Source organism: Hevea brasiliensis, chromosome 14, assembly GCF_030052815.1.
Source record: "Hevea brasiliensis isolate MT/VB/25A 57/8 chromosome 14, ASM3005281v1, whole genome shotgun sequence".
Classification (NCBI taxonomy): domain Eukaryota; kingdom Viridiplantae; phylum Streptophyta; class Magnoliopsida; order Malpighiales; family Euphorbiaceae; genus Hevea; species Hevea brasiliensis.
Window position 1 is genome coordinate 11,247,283 of NC_079506.1, and position 24,814 is coordinate 11,272,096.

The 24,814-nt window shown below is 34.7% G+C and overlaps 1 protein-coding gene and 1 pseudogene across 1 annotated transcript; one reads left to right on the top strand and one right to left on the bottom strand.

Moving 5' to 3' along the window:
- Positions 1-1,387: 1,387 nt before the first annotated feature.
- On the top strand, positions 1,388-14,350 carry LOC131173398 (uncharacterized; annotated as a pseudogene).
- LOC131172720 (YTH domain-containing protein ECT3-like) lies at positions 7,837-9,777 on the bottom strand. Its single transcript, XM_058134238.1, has 5 exons — positions 9,604-9,777; positions 9,353-9,443; positions 8,929-9,105; positions 8,601-8,782; positions 7,837-8,013 (listed from the first exon to the last, which is right to left on the bottom strand). Exons 1-5 carry the CDS (start codon positions 9,775-9,777, stop codon positions 7,837-7,839), a joined length of 801 nt encoding a protein of 266 aa, XP_057990221.1.
- Positions 14,351-24,814: the final 10,464 nt, after the last annotated feature.

A 24,814-nucleotide genomic window follows, 5' to 3' on the forward strand; every position in this document is an offset into this window, starting at 1 on the left:
TCTACTTGAACTCCGATTTTTAATTGCAGAATTGGTAAAGAGGATTCATCATCCAAGTTAGAGCATCTATTTCCAAAGAGAATGGCAGCTGGTGGAAGATCATCTGCTAGAGCTCTTGGTCAGATTACTCCTTTTAACACAGCAAGCTTAAGCTGCCATTCCTAAAAGAAAGGCATCATCAGCATAGATCATTCAAACATAATAAGAGAAATGGGCTTTTAGAAAATTAAAATTATTCACCAATAAATTTTAATTTAATATTGTTGAAGATCTTTTCAGATTATAAAGTGTCAATTTTGAATTTTCAATTAAAATTAAATATAATAAAAAAATAAAGTAATAGAAATTATTTAAGATTCATCATAAATTTAATTAATATCTGATTGCTTTTTATAATTCACGAAATAAAAAGGAAATTCAACTTATTTTTTTTTTTATTTTATATACATATTTTCTTCCAAATAAAAATATAATTAAGTTACCATCAAAACGACGCCGGTTTTTCCGTTTGAGTCTTTTTTTTTTTTTTTTTAATTGAAATTGAACTGGAACTGGAGCTGGAACTCGAAGCTCAGAACCCCAATAACGGAGCTCTGTCTCTGTCTATATCTGCACCGAATCTATTATCAGCTCGAATTTCTCCTTCCACTGGAAGAAGGTGTGGTGCTATTTATCAGCTGCTAATTTGCGCTTTTTCTTTTATACAGGTTGATTCGAGGGTTTGCTGGTTAGGGAAGATTGATGTGTACTCGTGTTATCCGTTTTTTTGGGTTTTGCTTGTAAATTTTCTTTGAAGCTTCATATTTTCGATAATTGAATGAGAAATTTTCAATTTTATATTCAGTGTACTATTTTTCCTTTTGGTGTGAAGCAATGGGCTTGGAAATTAATTGTAACCGATTGGGATCTTCTGAAAATGTGTTGAATTGTAGATTTATGAGATTCTTTTGTGATTGTTTTGTTTTGGCCTTCTGTTAGCGTATAATATGAAGCGAAAGAAAGGGAACAAGAAGGGCAGGCAAAAGGGCGTTCCTGTGGCTACCACAAATGAGGCATCTGTAAATTTAGTCAGTTTGGATGGAGAAGATAATTCTGCTGCAGATGATGATGATGACGATGATGATAATAATAAGAATAGCCCACAACTGGGTTTGGAGAAAGAAGGAGTGGTTAGTGATAAAATTGAAGATACTGGCAACTCCCTATCCGAAATCAAAACTGTTGTTCCTGGAAATGTGTCAAAGAAACCAGGCAGTATAAAGATTAAGTTCTCAAAAGTGCTTGGTGGATTGAGTGTTGAGAAGAGTGGTAGCACTGTAATGGTGCAGGATGACAGCTTACAACAAAAGGAATCGAAGACACCTCATCAGGAATCTCAATATAACAAGCAAGAGTTAGATTCTGCCATGTTGGTATGTTAGAAGTTTCAAGCGGGATGCCCTTGCTTTTATTGACTACATGATTGTCAAGTTTGTCATTGCAGTGTGGTTGAAATGTGATTAATTATACTTATTTTTGTTTAGTTTTATCCTTTCAGGGGATTAAGAAGGTAATGAAAATGGATGCAGCTGAAACCTTCAATGTTCCTGTGAATCCCGAAGCTCTAGGAATACCTGTAAGTGGAAATAAAGCTCTAGGAATACCTGTAAGTGGAAATACTTACTGTTTGGGGTGCTTAATGACATTATATCTATGGTCCTTATAGCACAATGCTTATATTACCACACCACCCAAACCCCCAACACCACACCCACAACCCCCCCCCCCCCCCCCCCCCCTCTCTTTCCCGCTTCTCTTTTTTTCCCTTTGTTCTCTCTCATTTTGCCTAGATTGGTGAACTTGAGTGTTGCAGCTCCTTAGAGAGAATTGCCAAGATCAATGAAGCTTTTGCAATTAATTTGGTGTTGACTGCTACTTGTCTTTGATGAGTGTGGATCAACAAATGCTTAGAAGCCGTAGTCTCTCAATTATGATTGCCGGCTCATTATTATTCTCTGCATTTCTCTCTATCTCTATTTAATGACCACCCTCAGGTATACCATAGGAATCTCATCTGTCTTCATCATGTCATATCAATCACCACCTATATACGACAAGAGAGAAAATATTGTCCATCACTGAGCACTCAGTATTTCTTTATGCAAGATGAATAGAAAATGTGGAAGTACTAGGTTTGTTCTGATAACAGTTCTATATTTTTATGCCAGAATGCTTGATATGTTTATTTCTTTCCATAAAGTAACTTTTTTTTTTTGCGGGATCATTTAAAACCTGGATTATTTTGACATCATTGATACACCAATGGACTTTGGAACAATATGCAGAAATCTTGAAAAAGATGATAAATATATGAACTCAGAGGATGCTTATAAAGATATTCAATTCATTTGGGACAACTGTTATAACTATAATAGTAAAGGTGACTATATATTGACCTCATGAGAAGGGTGAAGAAGAATTTTATGAAGTATTGGACTGCAGCTGGTTTATTCACTAAGCAATCAAGAGGTTCCAGTGGTATGTGTTTTATGGTTGTATCCTTTCTCAATCAAATCATTTTTATTTGTCTGGTAAGGCTCATTTGGTAAACTTGTCTTTCTTTTTTTTTTCCCATTGTATTCAAAATAAGCAAAAGAAAAAGCAAAATGAACCAATCATTTTTATCATTTTGACACTAATATAGCCTTTTATTGGTTGACATGTGGAAACATAGTCACCATACGAGTACTAGGTCTTACTTATCCTAGGTCTTTTTTTATTATTATAAATTATAGCTTCAACTCCGCCTAAGTAGTTTGTGCTTAGCCGGTCCCAAGCCCGGATAAAGGAGGAGGGTTGCGGTAGGTGACAACCAGCGTAAAAAATTTCGTCACACCCTATGATATGGATTCAAATGATATAAACGTTGGGGCGTCCTCTACTAACGACGCGCTACATCGGAGCCCGGGTGTAGTGATAAATATGCAAGGGTGTAGGGCGTTCACCGAAAGCGACGCGCCATGCCGGCGCCCGGGTGTGGTGTTAAGTGAGCAAGGGTTCCCACATTATGGACGGGTGTGGGTAAAGAAGTTAGTCCATAGGACAGATAGTAGAATAAATAGTGGAACAGAACACAAGATAGACATAGAAAACAATAGAAGATATCATAGAAGGAGACCAATTAGGAAGGAGCAGGATAGGAGGAGGATCAGGGTTGGTACTTGGAATATTGGATCACTTACAGGAAAATTAATGGAGCTTGTGGATACCTTGGAAAGGAGAAGGGTGAATATTGCTTGCATTCAGGAGACTAAATGGGTAGGAGAGAAAAGTAAGGAAGTGGGTAATTCAGGGTACAAACTGTGGTTTACCGGAAAGGAGAGAAACAAGAACGGAGTGGGTATAATCATAGACAGAACATTGAAAGACGCAGTAGTAGCTGTGAAAAGAGTAGGAGATAGAATTATACTAGTAAAGCTAGTATAGGAAGGAGAAACAATAAATATAGTTAGTGCTTATGCCCCACAAATAGGACTAGACAGTGAGAGTAAACAAAGGTTTTGGGAAGATATGGATGATTTAATGCAAAGCATACCGAATGAAGAGAATGTTTTCATTGGTGGAGATTTGAATGGACATGTAGGAAGTGATAGGCAAGGTTATGAGAATGTTCATGGAGGTTTTGGTTTTGGCAGTCGAAATGAGGAGGGAAAAAGTATCCTAGATTTTGCTATGGCATACGACCTAATACTAGCAAATACCTACTTTATAAAAAGAGAGTCACATTTAGTGACTTTCAAAAGTGGGCAACATAGAAGTCAAATCGACTTCCTCTTAACCAGGAAGACAAATAGAGCTCTATGCAAGGATTGCAAGGTCATTCCAGGAGAGGCTTTAACAAGTCAACATAGGTTGGTGGTCTTGGATGTCAAGTTTAGGAACAATTCAAGTAAGGTCAGAAGAAATAGTGTAGCTCGAATAAAGTGGTGAGAGTTCAAAGGAGTAAAGCAAGTGGAGTTCAAAAATGAGCTTATCGAGTCCGAAGTATGGAAGCTAGATATGGAGGCCAATGATATGTGGATACAGATGGCATCAAAGATTAGAGAAGTAGCTAGAAAAGTACTTGGAGAGTCTAAAGGACATGGACCACCCTCAAAAGAGAGATGGTGGTGGAATGAGGAAGTACAAAAGGTAGTGAAGAGAAAAAGGGAATGGTATAAGAAATTACCTAAATGTGATAATAATGAGGCATATGAACAGTACAATATAGCAAAGAAAGAGGCAAAAAAGGCAGTTAGTCAAGCAAGAGCACTGGCCTTTGAAAAGTTATATGAGAAACTTGGAACTAAAGAAGGGGAGAAAGATATTTATAGATTAGCAAGGAGTAGAGAAAGGAAATGTCAAGATCTCAATCAAGTTAGGTGCATTAAGGATAAAGAAGGAAAAGTGTTAGTGAAAGATGAGGACATTAAAGAAAGATGGAGAAATTATTTTAATGATCTCTTTAATAATAGTCAAAATGGAAATAGCGTGAATATAGATTATAGAACAATAGAAAAGAATGTAAATTATATTAGAAGGATTAGATCTTTAGAAGTAAAGGAAGCACTTAAGAGAATGAAAGTGGGTAAAGCCTGTAGACCCGATGAAATACCGATTGAAGTGTGGAAGTATTTGGGAGATATGGGAGTGGCATGGTTAACTAAATTATTTAATAAGATTCTAAACTCAAAGAAAATGCCTGATGAATGGAGGAAGAGTATTTTAGTACCTATTTTTAAAAATAAGGGAGACATACAGAGTTGCTCAAACTATAGGGGAATTAAACTCATGAGCCATACTATGAAGTTGTGGGAGAGAGTTGTGGAGCATCGACTACGTCATGATACTTCTATCTCTCTCAATCAATTTGGTTTCATGCCCGGTCGTTCAACTATGGAAGCGATCTTTCTCATTAGAAGCTTGATGGAGAAATATAGAGATGGGAAGAAAGATCTACACATGGTTTTTATTGATTTGGAGAAGGCTTATGATAGTGTTCCAAGAGAGGTCTTATGGAATGTGTTAAAACAAAAGAGGGTATCTATTAGGTACATACAAGTATTGAAAGATATGTATGAAAGAGCAACTACTATTGTGCGCACAGTGGGAGGGGACACAAGAGATTTTCCGATCTCAATTGGATTACACCAAGGATCAGCCATAAGCCCTTACCTTTTCACATTAGTTTTAGATGAACTGACGAAACATATACAAGAGAGTATTCCTTGGTGCATGATGTTTGCGGATGATATTGTTCTGATAGATGAGACACAAGAAGGAGTCAATAGGAAGCTAGAACTTTGGAGAAGTACTCTAGAGTCAAAGGGTTTTAAGTTAAGTAGAACAAAGACAGAATACATGCATTGCAAGTTCAGTGAAGGCCAAACTGGTGATAGGGAAGGAGTTAGTTTGAATGGAGTGGTACTGTCCCAAAGTAATCACTTTAAATATCTAGGCTCAGTCCTTCAAGTAGATGGGGGATGTGAGGAGGATGTTAGTCATATGATTAAAGCCGGATGGTTGAAGTGGAGACGTGCCACGGGAGTTTTATGTGATCGTAAGATTCCCAATAAATTAAAAGGAAAATTTTACTGTACAGCCATACGACCGGCTATGTTATGTGGCAGTAAGTGTTGGGCACTGAAAGAGTCGTATGCATCTAAGATAAGAGTTGCAGAGATGAGAATGTTAAGGTGGATGAGTGGCCATACTAGACTAGATAAAGTCCGTAATGAAAGTATTAGAGAAAAGGTAGGAGTTGTGCCAATTGAAGATAAGTTGAGAGAAGAGAGATTGAGGTGGTTTGGTCATGTGAAGCGTAGACATACGGAGGCTCCAGTTAGACAAGTAGAGCACATTAGGTTAGAGGATAGAAAGAAAAAAAGGGGTAGACCTAAATTGACTTGGAGGAGAGTAGTACAACATGACTTAGAAGCATTACACATTTCTGAGGATTTAACCCAAAATCGTTCAGAGTGGAAAAAACGAATCCATATAGCCGACCCCAAATTTTTGGGATAAAGGCTTAGTTGAGTTGAGTTGAGTTGTATAAATTATAGCTTCAAAAATGGAGGAATAGCTATTATTTTAGGACTTGATAACAATATAAAAAAAATGAATTTCAGTGCTTTTGGCAATATATCAGTACTTTCCTTTTTTTTTAATGAAAATATATCAGTACTTTTAATCTTACTAATTCAGGTCAAATTTTCCTTCATCATTTTTCATTTAAAATTATCATTAGCTTACTTACATGGGTCTTAAGCAGGAGTTACTGGGGCCAAACTATGCCAAGAAATAACTAATGTAGCAGGGCATCCATTTCCTGAAATATATATGGCTACAAATCAGATGAGCCATTGCCATAAGATTTTTAGTGCCAAATCATATGTGGTACCAGAGGTAGACTTCATGATTGCTACCACAATGTAACCGTTCTTTCATCCCAAAACATCATAAGTACACCCTGATTCATTCTGATCCTTTATCAATTGGTAAGTACAGGAATTTCTTCATAGTGGGGTTTGCTGACAGCTGAAACAGCTGATTAATATGTTCATGGTTTGTCTGTGCTACATAGTTTAGGAAAACCTTTTTACTTGTTGTTTATTGGAACATGCTGGGCTCCATTGGTTTAAGGCTGTTTGGCTTCATTTTACTATGGTAGCCTAAGCATTATTCATTTTTCATTGTGCCAGGTGCTGAAGGCCCTCAAGGGGAGGACATTGGAGCATCAAGTCAAGGACATGGTAAAAGCGGTCAATCGAAACAGAAGACAAAAAATGTCATGAGTATGTCTCTCTATGGGTTAATTCTTTTTCTGTTAATGCGTAGTATATACAATTTTCCTCCACTGTTCTAGACGTGTTTTGGGAATTCTTTAAATTAAATGGTAATTCCTGGTTTCTGAATATCCAACTTTTAGATGTCTCATTGAGGTTATCTGGTAAATCTACATTGGCAGCAGATAAATTCAGCATGAAATGATGAATGGTCATACAATTAGCAGAGGACAATTTTTTCTACTGGTCCTGTGAGATATTTTGGATGATTAAATCTTATAGTTGTGAAATTTATTCAGTGTAGTCCAGTTGTTAACTGGTGTTAAGAAACTTGGATAAAGTCTAATGTAAACATCAAACAGACTCCATGTGGCTCATGTGTCACTGCAACCTGCTTTTGCTTTGTTCTCACATGTTAGAATAGACAATGTCTTAGATTGTACAAGGTGTTATATCATAATCTTTCTTTGCTTTAAATAACATAGCTATTTCTAATTTGCAGAAGGCATCATAAACTTGATTGCCTTGCTAAAGGTCAGATTGGAGGCGCTGATAACAAACTTGCTCAGGAGTTAAAGCAAGAGGTGCGTCTATATTTTCTTACTAATGAAATGGTCGTCATATTCAAACTTCATTGATTAAGTAGATCTCAAGTTGGTTTGATAATATGTGGTTGATAGCAATATCCGATTTGACAAGATCTTGGTTACATAATCAATATTCCTTAAATTTACTGAAATTTTGAAATAGATCTTTTTGAATTTGATAGAATTATCGCATAGTTGCATACTTGATAAGTGTTGGTTACAGGTGGAACCTTAGTGTGCAACCCTTTTTGTTCTTAGCAGTTAACATAGATCCCTAACATTGCACAGCAAAATTCATAGAATTCAGCTACTAGTCCAAACTGATAACAATAAGATCATGATTTTAACAATAGCAAATTTTAGGGGAAAAATGCATCTTCTCAGAAGATGCAACGGTAAAACCTGAATTGTTGACAAAACTCTATGGCTAGTTTTCAAGAGTGAACTTACAGAAAATCACCATTTTCGTGTATTTCCATTCGCAAAGTTGCAGGCTTATTGCTCTTTTTAGTGTGTAGAGATTTCTCTTGATTTTCATAGAAATTGAAGTCATCTGACAATGAGGTCTTAGCTGAATAACTCTTAAATATATTCAGCATTTCCAAATCTTGCTCAAGTCCAATCTGCAAATTATTATAACAAATCGTGTCAATCCAACCTTAAATATATTCAACAAGAACAGGGGGCTACTGTGCACAAGTTTCTATTCTGTGCTTCTGGCAGCATCTTTTGCCAGATACATTGAAATATCAATCCTAAATTGTATGGTACAACCACTGAAAATAACAGAAAAATGGCAACATACTCCACTAAGTTGAGTTTTTAATGCAGGGGAACCATATGCACAGCATATTGCAGAAGACTTCCACAAATAGAAGCTGTTTTGTAAGAGAACAGGTCTTTTCTCAAAACCACGAACTTCCAAATTAGAGAGTGGTTTTTTTTTTATTTTTTTTATTTTTTGAGGTTAACATGAACTTAAAATTATGTCTGCTCCATTCCCAACGTGACAAGGTCAAGTATAACAAATATTCATTGTAAAGCAGTATTACCATGAAGTGAACACAATTTTCGACAATCAATATGGATTTAGTTCTAGCCATATTTCTTAAAATATAATATAACAAATTCGAAGATGTAAATGTAGAGCAGACTGGCTTTCACAACAGAAACATCAGAATACAATTGAGTTCTAAAGAAAAGGAGATACCTCTTGAGTGTCTCTGCTATAAGTTACAGGCCACCTACCATTATTTTCAAGGATGATATGCCGCAGATGACTGTTAGGAATGTCTTTTTCGACATGCCATTTAACTGGGAAGAAACCATTCCACTTGCGAAGTTGCCAAAAGTCCATATCTTTATCAAAATCCACCTGCCCAACCACCTCAGCTATCCCAACAAATTGTCCACTTCCATTAACCTAAAGTTATGATCAACAGAAAATGAGGACTTGAAACAAAGTATTTTATGTTAGACATGATAAGAACTGAGGATTTAGGCACAACAGAAGATGGAAGACATGATTTTCAACTCACCAAAAAAAAAGAGCAAAATTGGACATTTTGTGCCAGTTCCACCTGATCTCTGTTCTGCTTCACGGAATGCTGCATCTAACTTCTTATTGCCATTTGGGGTGCTTGCCCATGCATCGTATTTAATGCTCTTATGAATGTCATCTTCATTGTAAGATTTGATAACATAGAACTTAGCACCTGCGTACTTTAGTTTCAAAATCTAGTTTGTTATACTGATCCCTTTGTACAGTGATTCCCAAGTCTTCCTTGACAGCAGTCTCCAGAGAAGAAAATTTGTTAGAGGCTCTAGGACCACAAGTTAATTCATTTGAGGTTTCAAAATCACTGTTTTTATAGAGTCTGTCTGTAGATTTATTTCTATCATTTCCATTTCATATCTTTCCATTCTGTCTATAGTTCATAGGACAATTATGCGGGAATGGACCATGTTTTTGGACAGAAAAAGGAGGCAAATTTCCTACAGGATGGTATCCTTTCAAGAGACCTGCAGAGAAATCAGAACCCAATGTAGACACCTGTAACCAAAAAAGTTAAATCAGCAAAAACACTCAAAACTGAAGACTAGTGATGACCAACTAGCACAACAAACTTCAAAATCAATTCTTTTTGGAAAAGTTCAAAGCTATACACATAAAAAGTAAGAATATTTCATACCTTGTTTCAAGGTCTGATTGCTTGTGTATTTGTAGACTTAGAGGATTTTCCAGCAGTATTGCCATTAGACTTCATAGAGTTAAAACCACTGGACTTAGCAAGAGTAGAGCCTGATCCATATTTTCCATTTCGAGAACCAGTATTGCCATTTGAGACATCACTAACATATGCTGAACCCCATGAATAAAAAGGCATGGCTTCTGATCCATAGGAAACAGGATGTAGAAGGTATCTGTTACATATTATAGGAAGAAGTTTAGGAATAAAAAGGAGGGAAAGGCTGTTGTAACTGAAGGAGAGTAGCTGATGGCAGTTATAGAAGTCAATAAACAGCTGGAATTGATTAGTAAACAGCTGGAACTTATTAGATAAGCAGTTACAACTGCTAAAGTGTATAAAACTGGGGAGTTACTTTGTAATTGCATAACTGAAATCTTAGAAATAATATTCTTCTTTTTCTCTCTAATTTTCTCCCTAATTCTTCTTTCTTTCGATCCTCTTTCTTACTTCTTCTCTCTCAGTTTCTTCTTCTTTCTTCTATTCTCCTAATTTCTCTTGTTAGGAATCCAAAATCCTAACATTTGGTATCAGAGCTGGTACGTAGTGAGATTGATTCAATTGTTGGTTCTTGTGAGTTGGAAATATGACTAGATCTGTAGTGGTGAGTTCTGAGATGGTCAAGATTGTTGAGCTAGAGGAGAAAATGAGAGATCTCCAAGAGGAGACTCGAGGAATGAAGAAGGAGGCAAAGAAAACTTCTTTGAAACTTAATTCTTTCGGGGAGGAATTTCGGGCTTTCATGAGCATTATGATGGAGGATAAAAACAAAGAAAAAGGAAAGGAAATTTGTCGCAGTGATGAGGAAAAATCTGGAGTGCATGAAAACAGGGGGCTGTTGGACAGATCTGGAGTGCATGAAAATAGGGGGTTGTTACCCATTCCTTCTCAAGGTAGTTCTGGAAACTCTAATAATTCTTTCAGTTGTGAGGGATCAAACCCTTATCTGCCTAAGATTGAATTGATGACTTTTGATGGACATGATCCTAGGGTTTGGATTAGGAAATGTGTTAAATATTTTGATGTGTATGGAGTGCCAAAGGATAAAAAGATTGGGATTGGTAGTCTGTTTTTAACTGATAAGGTAGATGCATGATTTCATAACTGGAATAGGGAAAAGAGTCATTCTTGGGAGGAATTTGAGCAGAGTATTTGTGAGAGGTTTGGGGATCAAGGGTTACAAGATATTGTTGAGGAATTTATGAAGTTAAGGCAAGAGGGGACTGTGGATGAATATCAAGATACTTTTGAGGATCTAAGAATTAGAATGGAGAGGGTTATGCCAAATTTGGGTGAATCATATTTTATTTCAGGATTTATTGGGGGTTTGAAGGATGAGGTAAGACTTATGGTAAGAATGATGAAACCAACCACTCTTTCTCAAGCTATTGAGGTTGCTAGACTGCAAGAGAAGCTTTTGGATAATACCAGAAGGTACAAAGATCCTGTTAAGAATTCTTATACCACTGCAAGTTTTAGACCTATTTCTTACAACAATCCTAACAATAGCAATTTTGGTAATAACTTCAATTCTACAAATGCTAGCCAACCCAACCAAAATTCTAGACCTAGTCAGTTATACTCTTACCTTCCAAGACCACTTCTTGTTAATTCTCTTCCTAAGCCAAATTTTCCTTTGAACAAAACAATTACTAGCAGTATTACCCCTGTTGTAACAGCCAATTCTTCAGTCAACAAACCTTCCAATCAACCTAATTCAACTATTAAAACCAAGCCAAGACCTTGTTACAAGTGTGGGGAGAAGTTTGTACCTGGGCACTTATGTAAACCTAAGACTGCAATGGCTGTGCAGATTGAGGAATTAGAAGGGGAAAATGAGGAAGAAGGTTTGAATATGTTAGAGGAATCACAGGAGTTGGAAAATATGGGAGAACCTATGCTATCAATATATGCTGTGGAAGGAAAGCAAGGGAATGAAACTATTAAAGTCTTGGGGAAGTATAGAAGTAGACAGCTGGTGATTCTTATTGACACAGGGAGTACTAATAGCTTCTTGGATAGGAAAGTTGCTGAGGAATTGAAGCTACCAAAGGTGGAAATACCAGTTGCCCATATTTCTGTTGCTGATGGGAGGAAAATTACTTGCGAACACAAATGTCAACACTTTTTTTGGCAGATGCAGTCTGATCATTTCAATTTTGACTTGAGGATTCTGCAGTTGGGAACTTTTGATATGATTTTAGGGGTTGATTGGCTTAAAAGTTTTAATCCAACTTTGTTTGATTTTAAAGCTTCAAGGGTTATATTGAGTGGTGATGGGAAACCAACTGTTTTACAAGGGTTGAATGATTACTCTTCAGGATCTATTCTGAAATCCTGTGATACTATTTCTAAATTACTGCAGAAAGGAGGGGCTGATTTAGCAACACCTATTTTCTGTGTTTCAGTTTCAGGAAGTGAGCAAAATGATTCTGTTGTTAATGCAATAGCAGTGCATGTGGGTGAGGGTTTAGAGCAGCTATTGCAAAAGTATCATAGTATCTTTGAAGAACCTCAAAGCCTTCCACCATTTAGAAGCCACAATCATGCCATTCCATTGAATTCAACTTCTCAGGCCATTAATGATAGGCCATACAGGTATCCCCATTTTCAGAAAGCTGAAATTGAAAAGTTAGTTTCTGATAAGCTGCAATCTCAAGTCATTCAGCCTAGTACTAGCCCATATTCTTCTCCAGTTCTTTTAGTGAATAAAAAAGATGGGACATGGAGATTTTGTGTTGATTATAGGAAATTGAATGATCAAACAATCAAGGATAAGTTCCCTATTCCTATTATTGATGATCTACGGGATGAATTGCATGGAGCTTGTGTTTTTTCCAAGATAGACCTTAGAGCAGGGTATCATCAAATAAGAATGCATATTCCAGACATACCCAAAACTGCATTCAGGACTCACCAAGGCCATTATGAGTTTACTGTGATGCCTTTTGGGCTTACCAATGCCCCAGCAACCTTCCAGGTATTGATGAACCACATATTTCAGCCTTATTTGAGAAAGTTTGTTTTGTTTTTTTTTTTATGATATTTTAGTCTACAGCCCTAATATGGAGACACATTTGCAACACCTAAAAGTGGTGTTTAAGGTTCTTCAAAAGCAGCAATTATATGCAAAAATGTCGAAATGTTCTTTTGGGAAGATTGAAGTGGAGTATTTGGGTCATATAATTTTAGGGGAAGGGGTAGCAATAGATCCAAAGAAAGTGCAGGCCATGATTACTTGGCCAACCCCTATTTCTGTTAAGGAATTGAGGAGTTTTTTGGGGCTCACTGGCTACTATCGAAAGTTTATAAGGAACTATGGTATCATCAGTAAATACTTGACAGATTTATTAAAGAAGGATGTTTTCCAATGGGGTCCAGCAGCTCAAGAAGCCTTTAACAGGCTCAGGCAGGCTATAACTGAAGCTCCTGTTCTTGCTTTGCCGGATTTCACAAAAAATTTTGTTATTGAGACTGATGCTAGCAACTGGGGAATGGGTGCAGTATTGCAACAGGAGAATCATCCTATTGCTTTTATTTCTAAAGCTTTTGGACCTAGATCACGCACCTATCTGTGTATGAAAATGAGCTTTTGGCCATTACCTTTGCTGTCTCTAAATGGATACATTACTTGGAGCAAGGTCAATTCTTCATAAAGACTGACCATGAGAGTATCAAGCATCTTTTAGAGCAAAGGTTACATACTGGATTACAGCTGAGGGGAATTTCAAAATTATTGGGCCTTGATTATAAAATTCTCTATAGAAAAAGAGTTGAAAATAAAGTGGCTGATGCCTTATCTAGAAGGCCTGATAGGACAGTTCAGCAAGTCAATGTATTGCAACTGTCCAATTCTTCTGTTACACCAACTTGGATGTCTAATTTGGTTCATAGTTATGAGGGTGATGAGAAAGCATTAGAGTTGCAAAGAACTCTTTCATTGGATCCTAATGCATATCCTGGTTATAGGTTGAAAAATGATATGATCTATTATAAGGATAGAATGTATGTGGGGCCTGCTACAGTTTTGAGGCAGAATTTATTGGCACTTTATCATAGCACTGCAGTTGGGGGACATTCAGGGGTGCATGCTACTCACATGAGGTTGAAAAGACTTTTTTTTTTTTTTTTTGCCTGGTATGTTGGCTGATGTTATGCAGTATATCAAAACTTGTGATACTTGTGCTAGGTGCAAATCTGAGCATTGTGCTTCCCCTGGTTTATTGCAACCATTGGAGATTCCTACTCAACCTTGGCAACAAATTTCTATGGATTTCATAGAGCATTTGCCAAAATCAAATGGGAAAGATACTATTCTAGTAGTTATTTGCAGATTGACAAAATATGCCCATTTCCTTTCCTTAACACATCCATTTACAGCTTCTTCAGTAGCCAAAATTTTTATGGATTCTGTGTTTAAACTTCATGGCATTCCTTAATCTATTATTTCAGATAGAGACAAGATTTTCACTAGTCTCTTTTGGAAGGATCTCTTTAAATGTTTGGGGGTTACACTTGCTTTTAGCACAACATATCACCTTTAAACTGATGGACAGTCTGAAAGATTAAATCAGTGCTTGGAGGCCTATTTGAGATGCATGTGTCACTTGCAACCTTCTTCTTGGAGTAAATGGCTTTCGTTAGCAGAATGGTGGTACAACTCTTCTCATCATAGTGCAATTAAGATGTCCCCTTTTGAAGCTCTTTATGGGTATTCTTCTCCATTTCGCCAAGAATTCCATCGAGTTGCCTCTTGGCTGTAGCTGAATATTTGGAACAGCGGCAACATATGAATTCTGTTCTTAAGGAAAATTTGTCATTTGCACAACAGAGAATGAAGCATCAAGCCGATAAAAAGAGAAGTGAAAGGGAGTTTGTTGTGGGAGATTGGGTCTATTTGAAACTTCAGCCTTACAGGCAATCTTCTATTGCCCTTAGGACTTCATTGAAGCTTGCTGCCAAGTATTATGGTCCATATCTAGTGTTGGAAAGGGTTGGCTCAGTGGCCTACAGATTGCAGTTGCCACCTAGTTCCTCTATACACCCTGTCTTCCATATTTCTCTTTTAAAGAGGAAGCTAGGAGATAAAGTAACCCCTTTGACGGAATTACCAACAATGATAGAGGAAAGGGTTATTGTTACTCCTGAGAAGGTTTTACAGACGAGTTATTACAAGAGACAAGCAGCATGTGCTTCAAGGCCTCATTAAATGGGCTAATCTACCTGCTGAAGATGTTACTTGGGAAGATCAAGCTTCTCTCTTAGCTCAATTCCCTGAATTTTTACATTCTTGGGGACAAGAATGTGGTAATGGGAGAGGTATTGTTACATATTATAGGAAGAAGTTTAGGAATAAAAAGGAGGGAAAGGCTGTTGTAACTGAAGGAGAGTAGCTGATGGCAGTTATAGAAGTCAATAAACAGTTGGAATTGATTAGTAAACAGCTAGAATTGATTAGTAAATAGCTGGAACTGATTAGATAAGCAGTTACAACTGCTAAAGTGTATAAAACTAGGGAGTTACTTTGTAATTGCATAACTGAAATCTCAGAAATAATATTCTTCTTTTTCTCTCTAATTTTCTCCCTAATTCTTCTTTCTTCTGATCCTCTTTCTTACTTCTTCTCTCTCAGTTACTTCTTCTTTCTTCTATTCTCCTAATTTCTCTTGTTAGGGATCCAAAACCCTAACAGTATCCAGGTGAAAAAAAATATGCTTGTTGACCAACACTTTGCCCAGAATAATAGACTAGTGATCCATTGTCTGATTGCATTCCTTGATGCGATCAACCGATACACCAGTATCAATTATCAACAAGAAACAATTATACAAAACTATCCTTATCAGCCAAGACGAACGAGACATAGTTTTGCATAATTTTTGCAAATAGAAATGAAAGTATATGTCAGAAGAACATACCATATGAGATTCATCTGCTTGAAAATAACCATGATCATCCAATTGTGTGAAGGATCCATTATACCCTGCAACAAAGAGTAAGTTTGAGAAATAATATACCATAAATTAATCTAATTCTCAAATTATAAAATTCAGAGCTGCAAATCAAACTAAAAAATATATATATCTTTAATTGAAGCAAAATAAAGTAACTTAATATTTTCAAAATTATCATGATTGAAGACGTGCTAAAGTATTATCTTTTCATTTTTCACATGATTGCACCATTAGCCTAAAAATGATTCTGACTATATGGAAGTCGACTAAGAAATATGAGTACTTAAACACAGGGCCGATTAACATCATCCTATGCAATACATTGAGGAGTATATTACCAGACATCTCAAGTCTCAACTTTACTGAAAACCTATTATATGAGTACTTTTAACTAAGATTATGGCATTTCATTTAATTAACTTTATCACAACTCCAAAAATTATATATAAGAAGAATACATAACTGTCTCAATATCCCACCTGGGTAGTAATAATTGTAACTACTAATTGGTGGATTGTAAATGCTGAGGTCTCCAACAGACTCTTGGTCAGCCTCCTCTTTGATACTAGAATTACCATCTCCTTCACCTTTGGTATTAGAAGTGGCATTCCGTGAAGAGCAACTGAATGATGTTGAGCCACATGGTAATCCATCTTTTCCAGAAGCCTGAAAACAAAGGCATACAAAGGAAAATAAGATAATAAAAAGATAATCTTGTTCTACTAAGCATTAAGTAAGTTTGTTGTTAAAGTAACCATCTAATCTTGTTCTACTAAGCATTAAGTTTGTTGTTAAAATAACCATCTACCATGCACAGAATAAATTTGTGCAATGTGGATGCCTAGAGATACATATGCAGAGCCACAAAAATCTAAGATCCAAAAAATTTAAATAAAACACTAGCAATCTTTTTCAACAAGCAGAATGGATCTCATGGTACTCACACAAATAGATCATGTTCTTGAACTTATGTTATAATGACCAAAAACATATTTCCTTGAGCTTGTAGTGTTTTATAATTCTAAGTAATACAATGCATACCATACACCAAATCGCAAAGTGAAAGTTGGCACAACTACAAGAAAGATAGGAATCCACAATAAATTAAAACTAAGCCTTTTCACCTTCATAACGCTATTTGTCCAAGCAATTATAGCTAAATTTTGACAACCATCCCTGAACTTATCTAGTTGTAACATTACAGTCCCTTAACTTAAAAATGTAACATAAAACCCCATCTACTTTCAAATTTTCAATAGTAAAATTCCTCTAACCTTCAATTATCAGTTTTTCAGTTAAATGTTGATCTGGACAGTTCTAGCATGGAGCTTAGTCAGTATTTCTCTTTTCTCTCTCAAGCCATGTGTAAATTGAATTTTTTTTCTTTTTGTAGAAAAAAATAATTTTTCTTGCCCGGGTGTAGGGAGAAATATGCAAGGGTGTAGGCCGTTCACTGAAAGCGACGCACCATGCTGGTGCCCTGATGTGGTGTTAAGTGAGCAAAAGAAGTTAGTCCATAGGACAGATAGTAGAACAGATAGTGGAACAGAACACAAGATAGATATAGAAAACAATAGAATATATCATAGAAGGAGACTAATTAGGAAGGAACAGGATAGGAGGAGGATCAAGGTTGGTACTTGGAATGTTAGATCACTTACAGTAAAATTAATAAAGCTTGTGGATACCTTGAAAAGGAGAATGGTGAATATTGCTTGCATTCAGGAGACTAAATGGGTAGGAGAAAAAAGCAAGGAAGTGGGTAATTCATGGTACAAATTGTGGTTTACCGGAAAGGAGAGAAACAAGAATGGAGTGAGCGTAATGTAGACAGGACATTAAAAGACGCTGTAATAGCTGTGAAAAGAGTAGGAGATAGAATTATACTAGTAAAGCTAGTACTAGAAAGAGAAACAATAAATGTAGTTAGTGCTTATGTCTCACAAATAGGACTAGATAGTGAGAGTAAACAAAGGTTTTGGGAAGATATTGATGATTTAATGCAAAGCATACCGAATAAAGAGAATATTTTCATTGGTGGAGATTTGAATGGACATGTAGGAAGTGATAGGCAAGGTTATAAGAATGTTCATGGAAGTTTAGGTTTCGGCAATCGAAATGAGGAGGAAAAAAGTATCCTGGATTTTGCTATGGCATACGGCCTAATATTAGAAAATACCTACTTTATAAAAAGAGAGTCACATTTAGTGACTTTCAAAAGTGGATAACATAGAAGCTAAATTGACTTCCTCTTAACCAGGAAAACAAATAGAGCTCTATGCAAGGATTGCAAGGTCATTCCGGAAGAGGCTTTAACAAGTCAACATCGATTAGTGGTCTTGGATGTCAAGTTTAGAAACAATTCAAGTAAGGTCAGAAGAAATAGTGTAGCTCGAACAAAGTGGTGAGAGTTCAAAGGAGTAAAGCAAGTGAAGTTCAAAAATGAGCTTATCGAGTCCGAAGCATGGAAGCTGGATATAGAGGCCAATGATATGTGGATACAGATGACATCAAAGATTAGAGAAGTAGCTAGAAAAGTACTTGGAGAGTCTAAAGGACATGGACCACCCTCAAAAGAGAGATGGTGGTGGAATGAGGAAGTACAAAAGGCAGTGAAGAGAGAAAGGGAATGGTATAAGAAATTACCTAAATGTGATAATAATAAGGCATATGAACAGTACAAGATAGCAAAGAAAGAGGCAAAAAATGCAATTAGTCAAGCAAGAGCACATGCCTTTGAAAAATTATATGAAAACTTGGAACTAAAGAATGGGAGAAAGATATTTATAGATTAGCAAGGAGGAGAGAAAGGAAATGTCAAGATCTCAATCAAGTTAGGTGCATTAAGGATAAAGAAGAAAAAGTGTTGGTGAAAGATGAGAACATTAAAAAAAGATGGAGAAATTATTTTAATGATCTCTTTAATGATAGTCAAAATGGTAATAGCGTGAATATATACTATAGAACAATAGAAAAGAATGTGAATTATACTAAGAAGGATTAGATCTTTAGAAGTAAAGAAAGCACTTAAGAGAATGAAAGTGGGTAAAGCCTATGGACCCGATGGAATACCAATTGAAGTGTGGAAGTGTTTGGGAGATATGGGAGTGGCATGGTTAACTAAATTATTTAATAGGATTTTAAACTCAAAGAAAATGCCTGATGAATGGAGGATGAGTATTTTAGTACCTATTTTTAAAAATAAGAGAGACATACAGAATTACTCAAACTATAGGGGAATTAAATTCATGAGCCATACTATGAAGTTGTGGGAGAGAGTTGTGGAGCATCGACTACGTCATGATACTTCTATCTCTCTCAATCAATTTGGCTTCATGCCCGGTCGTTCAACCATGGAAGCGATCTTTCTCATTAGAAGCTTGATGGAGAAATATAGAGATGTGAAGAAAGATCTACACATGGTTTTTATTGATGTGGAGAAGGCTTATAATAGTGTTCCAAAAGATGTCTTATGAAATGTGTTAGAACAAAAGAGGATATCTATTAGGTACATACAAGTGTTGAAAGATATGTATGAAGGAGCAATTACTATTGTGCGCACAGTGGGTGGGGACATAAGAGATTTTTTGATCTCAATTGGATTACACCAAAGATCAGCTCTAAGCCTTTACCTTTTTACATTAGTTTTAGATGAATTGACAAAACATATACAAGAGAGTATTCCTTAGTGCATGATGTTTACGGATAATATTATTCTGATAGATGAGACGCGAGAAGGAGTCAATAGAAAGTTAGAGTTTTAGAGAAGTACTCTAGAGTCAAAGGGCTTTAAGTAGAACGAAGACAAAATACATGCATTGCAGGTTCAGTGAAGGCCAAACTAGTTATAAGGAAGGAGTTAGTTTAAATGGAGTGGTACTGTCCCAAAGTAATCACTTTAAATATCTCGGCTCAGTCCTTCAAGTAGATGGAGGATGTGAGGAGGATGTTAGTCATAGGATTAAAGCCAGATGGTTGAAGTGGAGACGTGCCACGGGAGTTTATGTGATCGCAAGATTCCTAATAAGTTAAAAGGAAAATTTTACGTACAGTCATACGACCGGCTATGTTATATGGTAGTGAGTGTTGGGCACTGAAGGAGTCGTATGCGTCTAAGATAAGAATTGCAGAGATGAGAATGTTAAGGTGGATGAGTGGTCATACTAGACTAGATAAAGTTTGTAATGAGAGTATTAGAGAAAAGGTAGGAGTGGTGTCAATTAAGGATAAGTTGAGAGAATAGAGATTGATGTGGTTTGATCACGTGAAGCGTAGACATATAGAGGCTCCAGTTAGACAAGTAGAGCACATTAGGTTAGAGAATAGAAAGAAAAAAATGGGTAGACCTAAATTGACTTAGAGGAGAGAGTAGTATAACATGACTTAGAAGTATTACACATTTCTGAGGATTTAACCCATAATCGTTTAGGGTGGAGAAAGCGAATCCATATAGCCGACTCCAAATTTTTTGGATAAAAGCTTAGTTGAGTTGAGTTGAGTTAGAAAAAATAATTTTTCATGTGTAGAGAGAATAATTTTACACTTTGCATAAGAGAAGAGAGAGAAATGTTGACTAAGCATCATGTGGGAGCTATTCACGTCAGTTTCTAATTGGAAAATCAGTAATTGAAAGTCAGAAGGATTTTATTGTGCAAAATTTAAAAGTTTAGAGGGTTTTATATTATATTTTAAAGTTGAAGGAGTTTAGGGACCGTTGTTGAAATTTACCCAAGCAATTATCCACAAGGAAGAAAACAAAAGCAACATAGATTAATATGACATACCACATCACGGCCAGCCAATTTCCTAATGGACTCTGATTTCAATCCTGTGGGAACAGGTTCAGCTGCACTCTATCGTTAAGAATACAATCCTTGTTCAATTAGCCAACAAATCATCGAGTTGCCAACAATATAGCAAGAGGAAGGAATGAAAGGGGCGAAAGGGCATAAATCAAACAAGCCAAACAATTTACTTTCCATAAAATCAAAATCTTGATCATCCACGATAATTATTACTCATCTTCAATATAAAATGAACAACCCATATTTTTTTTTTCGTTTTCAGTTTAAAAAAAAGTTACACAAATGAAATTAAAAACAGAACCCATAATAGCTTTATATTTAAAAAGTTTTTTTTGGGGGGGGGGGGGGTGGGGGGAGAGGGGATAAAAGAAGCCCAATAAGAGAGTATACGTTTCTCGAGTTCCGTTCCAGCGGCCATCGTCGATCAATAAAAGCCCAAGTTAACACCTACAAACAGAGAGACAAAATAAATAGCAAAAGTGTTGGTCAAAGTCAAAGCACCAATCCTTTTATACCAAAAGTCTTGGATTATTTTCCAAACTCAACCACTGTTGAGAAATCAACATGGATGGGTAAATAAGAGTAAGAGAAATGAGTAATTATTATATTTTTGTTTAAAAAAAAAGTAAATTAATAAAAAGTAAGAGTAAATTAAGATAAAATTTATCATCCCTCACTCCTCAAATCTTAATTTTTTCTTATACTTCACATTGGGTTATAAACAAGGAGGTGAAAGTTAAAAATTACTTTATTTTTTATTTATTTATTGTGTTCTTAATTTTTTATTAAAATTTAATTATACCAATTAAAAATAAATCTAGTCTATCAATATAAACAAATGTCTCTTCTCTCATGTGGCTGATTTTAAATTATTGCAGAAAAAATATTATTTTTACCTTTCTATTTAATTTTAGTTTTTAAATAATTTATTTTTTCAATAATTTACTGTAATTATAATACTTCAATTATCAATTTTTTCCTCTAATCAATTCATTCTTTATTCGACCCTTGTTTGATTCTTTCATTATTATTTTAATTTATTAATTTTATAATTTATTCACGGTGAACTATTACTATTTATAAATTTAAGATTTATCATGCTGAATTTACTATTTAATAAATTATCTAATTACAAACTAAAGGTTTGATCATTAATGCTATAATTTTTTTGTTTTTAGTTTGCATATTAAAAAAGATAAAGAATTAATTTTTATCTAATAAGAAAAAATATTTTTATACTTTTAATAATTATTTATCTTTTTTCATCTCCTTTCAAACATAAAAAATATATATATTACCTCTCTTTACCTTCTCATTAATTCATTCATTTTCAATCATGAGATTTTTTTTTATTATAATTATTTTTATCCTTCTCTCTTCTTATCCTCACATTAATTACCCTTCAATCACCCCTTCCACATAGAGCCTTAAATATTTATTCTTATAAAAGTTGAATTTGATTGTTTTCCTTTTAATAATAGAATTAAAAAAAAAATCCCATTCCAAAAGCAAAAATGCTGGTTGCGGGCTATCCAATATCCACCAGGCACACGTTAGCAACTTACACAGAATGGGGAAAAAAGAGATTCAGATTCCTCTTATTATTAATTAATTAATGGAAAGCATAAAATTCTATTTTATTATTATCTTTTGATAGCGTTTTTTTTTCTTTTGAGATAAAAATCAAACAGAAAATGGAATTTTGTATATAAATTAAAAAAAAAATCTAAGGAGAGAAATCAAATGCAAATACTGAAATTAAAAAAAAAAAGATCTTTTTGAGTAAAAGTAGGAAATTCAATATATATCTTACAGCGAGCAAACAACTTTCAAAGATTTTTCGTTTTTAAAGAGGGGGGAAACAAATCTGCTTGGTTGCAGAGAAATCGCGAGAAAATGAAATTTCATGACTTCAAGTCCACATAAAATAGAAAATCAATTTGCAAAATGGAAAATTAGAAACAGAAGTCACCGAATCAAACTACTCATAAAGAGCAAAAAATTGGAACTTCTCATTTCCTTTGATACGCATGTGCTACAGAGGAAGCATCGGAGAGACTAAAAATGAAGAAAAATGAGAAATCGGAAGCGGACCTAGAAGCAACGGATCGAGGCCAATAAGAAACCGAGAGACCCGATCTGATGGGTCCGGGAAACCGCTTTTCAGTAGAGTAGAAAAGTGGTTTTCCAGATAAGGAAAGAAAAAGAAGCAGTGAAGTGAAGGTCGAGAAGGAGAAGAAGGGAAACAAAAGGGTCTAATTATGGAAGGATCGGACAAGTGAGATGAGTTCCTGGTTTGAGAAGAAGAAACATCCCGTCTAAAAGCAACTGAATGATGTTGAGCCACATGGTAATCCATCTTTTCCAGAAGCCTGAAAACAAAGGCATACAAAGGAAAATAAGATAATAAAAAGATAATCTTGTTCTACTAAGCATTAAGTATTGTTCTACTAAGCATTAAGTAAGTTTGTTGTTAAAATGACCATCTAATCTTGTTCTACTAACAATTCAGTAAGTTTGTTGTTAAAATAACCATCTACCATGCACAGAATAAATTTGTGCAATGTGGATGCCTAGAGATACACATACAGAGCCACAAAAATCTAAGATGCAAAAAATTTAAATAAAACACTAGCAATCTTTTTAAACTAGCAGAATGGATCTCATGGTACTCACACAAATAGATCATATTCTTGAACTTACGTTATAATAACCAAAAACATATTTCCTTGAGCTTAGTGTTTTATAATTCTCAGTAAATCCAATGCATACCATACACCAATCCGCAAAGTGAAAGTAGGCACAACCACAAGAAAGATAGGAATCCCCAATAAATTAAAACCAAGCCTTTTCACCTTCATAACGCCATTTTCCCAAGCAATTATCCACAAGGAAGAAAACAAATTCCCTATAGTTTGTGCAATTTTGTATGTCTCCCTTATTTTTAAAAATAGATACTAAAATACTCATCTTCTATTCATCAGGCATTTTCTTTGAATTTAAAATCTTATTAAATAATTTAGTTAACCATGCCACTCCCATATCTCCCAAACACTTTCACACTTCAATTAGTATTTTATCGGGTCTATAAGTTTTACTCACTTTCATTCTCTTAAGTGATTCCTTTACTTCTGAAGATCTAATCCTTCTAGTATAATTCACATTCTTCTCTATTGTTTTGTATTCTATATTCACGTTATTACCACTTTGATTATTATTAAAGAGATTATCAAAATAATTTCTCCATTTTTTATTAATGTCATCATCTTTCACCAACACCTTTCTTTTTTTATCCTTAATGCACCTAATTTGATTGAGATCTTGACATTTCTTTTCTCTCCTTTTTGCTAATTTATAAATATCTTTCTCCCATTTTTTAGTTCCAAGTTTCTTATACAACTTTTTAAAGGCCTGTGCTTTTACTTGAGTAACTATCTTTTTTGTCTCTTTTTTTGCTATCTTGTATTGTTCATATGTCTCATTATTATCACACTTAATTATTCTATTACCATTCTCTCTTTCTCTTCCCTACCTTTTGTACTTTTTAAATCTGATTTCAATAAGATTAAAATTATCTATTTGAACCATTAATTTCAATTTTACAATAGGAGAAAAAAAACTAAAATCCGTCACTCTATGAATTATTATTATTTTGATTCCAATTCAAACCCTTAAATCATTAATTTGTGCCAATTTCATATTTTAATTTTGATATAATTCAAGACTTATCTAGGTAAGTTCTTTGATATTTAGTGTTAATTTTGTTATTGATTTGAAAAAAAATATTGCATATATCAATTTGATTGGTTAAAAATATAATTAAAAATGTACGAAATATGTAAATTATAATTTATATTAATTATATATCATGATGACTATATTTATATATTTTATGATATATTAAAAGTTTTTTTTAATATAATTCCTTAATTAAAATGTCTGTGGCTTAAAAAGATAATGTAGATATAATCACTAATATTTTTATATAAATAAGAAACTATTTACATGGAATGAATTTCTAGTATGAAATATTAATTAATTGTTGAGAAAATAGTTCATGCCTACATAGGGGATGCTCCATGTGAATTCTACCATACAACTACTTCATATTATTCATTTTAATTTTTAGTTTATAATTTATTTTTTAATTATTATAAATTGATATATATAAAATTAAAAAATAATTAACATTATTGTTATAAGAATCGGATCGGTTTAATTAGGAAAAGAACTAATAATCAATTTGATTTAGATAATAAATATGAAATGTTAGAAAATTAGGGTTCATTGGTTACTCACTCGTGTTTTAAATGATTTAATTAACTCATTTAAAATAAAAAAAAAATTGAAAATAGTGTGCTAGGAGATTTGAACATAGGACCATATAATGCATAAATGGTTTGTAATCAACTTTAG